Raw genomic sequence first — 6,044 nt, 5'->3', positions numbered from 1 at the left:
GGAATCGCCGGCGCTGCCACCAGCGGCGGTGGCCGGAAAAACGGGGTCACTGGTTGGCGGGGTTGGGTTTGCTTATTTTAATATTATAATTTAAATTGAAGTACATTTTGCACCCTTGAAGTTTCAAGAATCTTTTAAGTTTAAGATTAATATTTAAATTTTCACTTCTAACCTTGGACTTTAATATTTAAATTATATGGTTTTCGGTTTTGGAAAATTTACGCGCTTAACCCGCACGGCTCGATTAACGTTAAGGCTGGAAAATTTATGAACAATTGAATAACAACGGTACACAATGAACATTGAACGGTAAATATCGGGAACACTTTTATTAATAATAAATAATACATCAGAATGACCCAACTGGTCGGGTTAACAAATACAAATATGAATCTAAAATTGACGAATGTCACAACATTCCCTACTTTTAAAAATTTCGTCTCGAAATTAGGTCAAAGAATCCGTATCAAACAAACGGGGATACTTAGTTCGCATTTGGTCTTCCCATTCCCAAGTAAATTCAGCGCCTCGTTTAGATTCCCAATGCACCTTTACCCAGAGTATACGGCTACGTTTGGTCTCTTTGTCCTTGTGGTCCATAATTTCCACAGGTTTCTCAACAAAGTGCATAGATTCATCGATGCACACTTCGTCAAGTGGTATGTGGACACTTCCCTCGGCTAAGCATTTCTTAAGATTCGACACATGAAATGTTGGGTGAACATTCGCGAGTTCTTGCGGAAGTTCAAGAGTATAGGCCATGCTACCAACACGATCGAGAATTTTGAAAGGTCCAACATAACGAGGAGATAGTTTACCTTTCTTACCGAAACGAACAACACCCTTCCAAGGAGATACCTTGAGAAGAACACGATCACCAACATTAAACTCGAGTGGTCGTCTACGGTTATCAACATTAAACTCTTTTGGCGACTACGAGCGGCTACAAGATTTTGTCGAATTCGCGCAATTCGATCAGTGGTCTCTTGGACAAGTTCGGGACTGGTGATTTGGGTTTCACCAATCTCGTTCCAACAAATAGGATAACGACACTTACGACCACAGAGTGCTTCGAATGGAGTCATACCGATGCTCGTATGAAAACTGTTATTGTAGGATAACTCAATCAAATGAAGATGAGAATCCCAGTTTCCATCAAAATCCAAAACACAGGACCTAAGCATATCCTTAAGCGTTTGTATCGTTTGCTTAGATTGCCCATCGGTTTGAGAGTGATAGGCGGTGCTAAGCTCCAAACGAGTTCCTAATGCGGTTTGCAAAGATGACCAAAAGTGAGAAGTAAAACAACCATCACGGTCGGAAATAATACGCAAGGGTACACCATGACGACGCATGATACGCTAAACATAGAGTTGAGCGAGTTGATCAACCGAGAACTTTTCATTGATCTGAATGAAGTGCACGGACTTAGTCAAACGGTCGACAATAACCCAAATTCCGTTGTGGCTGTTTCGAGTGGTTGGGAATTTAAACACGAAATCCAAGGTCACATCTTCCCATTTTCAAATCGAGATGTGCGGTTGCACGAATAAACCAGATAGTCGTTGATGCTCGACCTTAACTTTAGCACAAGTCAGGCACTTTGCGACATACAATGCAATGTCTTTCTTCATGTCGGGCCACCAAAATGTGGACCGTAAGTCGAAATACATTTTATCCGCACCGGGATGAATGGAATATCGCGACTTATGAGCTTCGACCATGATGAAAGTTTGAATATTGTCATGATTGGGAACCCAAAAACGATTGAGGTAATACAACAAACCATCACACTTAGTTTCGAGTTGAAGCTCAGCGCCACAGGATATTTCGTCGTGCATATTACCCTCGGTGACCGAGACAAGTTGGGCTTCAAATATTCGGAGTTGGAAATCGGTTTTAACGGTCACACTATGAAGCAAGATAGATTTCACATGGGTATTTCAACTATGGGCATTGGCTACAACATTCACTTTGCCAAGGGGAAGCAAATTTCGCAGTCGTAATCGCTAAGTAATTCAGCCCATCATCGTTGCCGCATGTTCAAATCATTTTGGTCAAAAATGTGTTGAAGACTCTTGTGGTCGGTGAATACCACACATTTTGTGCCATAAAGGTAACGTCTCCAAATTTTCAATGCAAAAACAACAGCACCGAGCTCGAGATCATACGTTGTATATTTCCTTTCATGAACTTTAAGTTGTCGTGAAGCGTAGGCGATGACTTTACCTCGTTGCATAAGGACACTACCGAGGCCTTGGTTAGAAGCATCACAATAGACAACAAAGTCCTCGTTGCCCTTGGGAAGAGAAAGGATCGGCGCATCACAAAGCATACGTTTGAGAGTTTGGAATGCTTCATCTTGCTTTGGTCCCCACACGTAAGGCTTCTCCTTGTGAGTAAGGCAGTTAGGGGCAAAGCGATCTTGGAAAAATTGAGGATGAAGCAACGATAATAACCCGCAAGACCAAGAAACAAACGAACTTCGGTAGGAGAGGTTGGAGTTTTCCAATTCTTAATGGCTTCGATTTTGGAGGGGTCCACGTGAATACCCTTTTCGTTTACTATGTGCCCTAAGAATGGAATTTCATTCAACCAGAATTCACACTTCGAGAACTTCGCGTAAAGTTGTTCCTTCCTCAAGAGATCAAGGATGGAATGAAGGTGCTTTCTATGCTCGGTTTTCGACTTAGAATATATTAGAATATCATCAATAAAGATAATCACAAATTTATCTAGGTATGGCTTGCATACGCGGTTCATGAGATCCATGAATACCGCGGGTGCATTGGTTAACCCGAAAGGCATAACCCGAAAATCGTAATATCCATATCGAGTTCGGAAGGCGGTCATGGGTACATCATCTTCATGCACGCGTAGTTGATGATTACCCGAACGAAGATCCTTTAAGTTGATCGAAGAGATCGTCAATGCGAGGCAAGGGGTAACGATTCTTGACCGTAAGCTTGTTGATTTCGCGGTAGTCGATACACATACGAAAGGAACCATCTTTCTTCTTGACAAACTAAACAGGTGCGCCCCAAGGAGATGAACTTGGGCAGATGAACCCTTTGTCCGAAAGTTCTTGGAGCTGGGTGGACAATTCTTGCATCTTGGAGGGTGCAAGATGGTAGGGAGCCTTCGCAATCGGAGTTGCACCAGGCATGAGATCAATGCGGAATTCAACTTCACGAATGTGAGAAAGATCAAAAACATCATCAGGAAATACTTCGGGATACTCGCAAACAACCAGAATATCTTCAATCTTTGGCTCCTTCTTTTCAACAACGTGAGCCACGATTGCTACATACTTCTTGCGTAAGTATGTTTGGGCTTGAAAACATGTTATGAGGTTGAGACTCGAGGGAGAAGGCTTTTCACCAATAACACGAAGAGTTTGACCATCCGCAATCGGAATACGAATGATCTTCTCGAAGCAAACGATTTCGGCACGGTGAGAGGACAACCAATCCATGCCTACTATAATGTCGAAACTTCCCAACTGCATCGGAATGAGATCGATTGAGAACGTGTGGCTATTAAGATTCATCTTGCAACTTTGAATAAGGAATCGATTGCCACAGATTTTCCATTAGCAACCTCAATGGTGTACGAGTTTTAAGTTTAGACCGAGGTTTAGCAAGTAACAATTCAAATTCTAAGGATACGAAACTCATATCGGCACCGGTATAAAATAAAATGGTTGCAAAGTGGTCGTCTACAAGAAATGTACTGTTCACCACATCGCCATTTTGTTGAGCTTGGTGGTCATTCATCATGAAGGCACGCCCACGAATTTCTTGGGGAGCTTGAACGGCTTGAGTGGCTTGACCCTCTTGGGGTGCGGGTGCTTGAATTGCTGGGAACGGTTGAACTTGAGATTGATTAGCCGACAAAGGTGGAGCTTGTGGCTGAATTGCTTGATAGGATTGGTATGCTTGGAGTTGAAATTGCGGGGCAGGGGCCAGCTAAAGCGAGTTCACGTTTACGAGTCGTTGACACGAGTTGCGGAAGTGGCCATGGTCACCACAATTATAGCAAGCTCTCATTTGGTTGATGGGTTGGACATATGGTACGGGTCGGGGATTCGGTTGAGCAACCCGCGGGGGAGCCGCTATGGTGATTTCATGACAAGTGGTATTAAAATGCCCAAAACGGTTACAACGGTTGCATTGACGGCAAGCGGTATTAGTGGAGTGGTGTCGAAGGCAAGTTTTGCAAAAAGGATGGGGTCCATTATAGGGTTTCTTGAATTTGAGGTGCGGCTTGTTGCATTAGTGCGTAGTGCTTGCGCTTTCTTTCGCAGTGATGGGTGGAAGAGTAAGTGGGTTTGGATGGTCTGGGCTTTGTTTCTTTTGGTTCAGCAGCAGGTTTATCGATCGGTTTCTTGGACGATTTCAATGTCAAAGTCCCGGCTTTGACATGATTGTCGGTTAATGTTGCGGCTAGATTGATTGCGTCGCCAAGTTCTTTAGGCGAACTACTGAAAACACTGTCTTGGATCTGCCTTGGTAGTCCCCTAATGTACTTTTCGATGGCACACAAATCCAGGATTACGAGATGCGGCACTAACACGCTCAACTCGTTGAAACGAGAGGTGTAAGCGGAGTGCTCACCACCCTCTTGCTTAAGGTTCCAAAACTCAGCCTCCAAATTCATAAGCTCATTTGGAGGACAAAACTGTCGGGTCATGAGATCCTTCAATTCGTTCCACTGCAAGGCCATGGCAGCTTCAGCACCGCGGGTCGACTTTTCCTATACCCACCATGTAAGGGAGCCTTTTTCGAAGACACCGGTAGAGAATTGGGTTTGCTTATCATCAGGACACTCAATTTGGAAGAACACGCTCTCCATCTTTTCGTACCACTGAAGTAGGGCAGTGGCACCTTGAGTTCCACCAAAAGTGGTAGGTTTGGCATCAGTAAAGTTTTTATAGGTCACAACAAAAGCTGAAGGTGGGGAGGAGGAGGGTTAACGTTAGCCATGATGTTCTGGTGCATCTGGGTCATGATATTGGGGAGGACCTCTGTCAGGTGCTTGGTGATCTGGGAAATTATCTTACGGCTAGAGGTTCCAGATGATCGACGCATAAGGTTACGGGAGCCATTCTATGAACAAAAGTTTCGAAAATCGTGAGACTCAGAATAGTGCATGATATATAAAGAAAAGAAGTCTTTGATAAAGTTTGTTTAAAACTTGAAAATCATAAATATAATAAGTGTTGTGAGGAACTTAGAGTTTTCATGAACCACCATGGACTCTTATGTTCCAACACAAAAATCGAAGTTTCGAAAATAAATCAAACCAAAAGTTGGGTATTCGTGTATCACCACGACTTGACAGACTTTCGGTTAAAACACATTGTAAAACATAGGGGGTCAGAGTCACACGTTGCATGAATCACCATCACTTGTGTGACATCCTAAGGGATGCAACCATATCCTAATCACAAAGAGGACATGATCACGGTTGAAAACATAAAGTGGTGACTCGTTTGGCATTTGGGTGGTACATTTTTGAAATGACCTGTGATCTTGATGTTGATTACAATTAGGATCTCTGACTGTTACAACTTGTATCTCAAAGTGCGAAATCCATTGAGATTGAACACACACAAGTAAACATTAAGCTCATTTTCATATATAACATGAAAGATTACAAGATATGACACTTTGTACACTTTATCTCTCTACTCTCTCACTCTGACAATGACCAAAAGTCTACCTATCAAAGCATAAGTCCCCTTTATATAGGAAACAACATGAAAACACACAAGACCGTATATGTTATACGGCGTATAACATATACGCTGCATAAGATGTCCGTCCTTGTTGACTTATGCACTGAATACAAAATACATTTGACATTTTACGCCCTATACCATCATATATAATTCATCTAAGACCCTAGAAATAGACATTATGCTCTAACAAACTCACCCTTGGATGTTGCTAGGTCTTTGATCTTCAATCTTTCATTCCAAACACCTTTTCTCGATATTCCCTCCTCATATCCTCCCATGAACGTTTAGTTGAGGGCTTCTG

At 42.7% G+C, this 6,044-nt stretch overlaps 1 protein-coding gene across 1 annotated transcript; it reads right to left on the bottom strand.

The window, feature by feature from the left end:
- Window positions 1-3,025: 3,025 nt before the first annotated feature.
- On the bottom strand, window positions 3,026-3,550 carry LOC143589362 (uncharacterized). Its single transcript, XM_077070144.1, has one exon. It carries the CDS (start codon window positions 3,548-3,550, stop codon window positions 3,026-3,028), a length of 525 nt encoding a protein of 174 aa, XP_076926259.1.
- Window positions 3,551-6,044: the final 2,494 nt, after the last annotated feature.

The sequence above is a fragment of the Bidens hawaiensis genome, unplaced genomic scaffold, assembly GCF_021521415.1.
Source record: "Bidens hawaiensis isolate Kalapana, Puna unplaced genomic scaffold, B.hawaiensis_p1.1 tig00001597_1, whole genome shotgun sequence".
NCBI lineage: Eukaryota > Viridiplantae > Streptophyta > Magnoliopsida > Asterales > Asteraceae > Bidens > Bidens hawaiensis.
Note: the sequence above shows the minus strand (reverse complement) of the source record. Positions and strands in the feature narration are given on the sequence as shown.

What these genes read in the sequence shown, in the direction of transcription:
- LOC143589362 (XM_077070144.1), bottom strand. Translation starts at nt 3,550, where the DNA reads ATGAATCTTAATAGCCACACGTTCTCAATCGATCTCATTCCGATGCAG.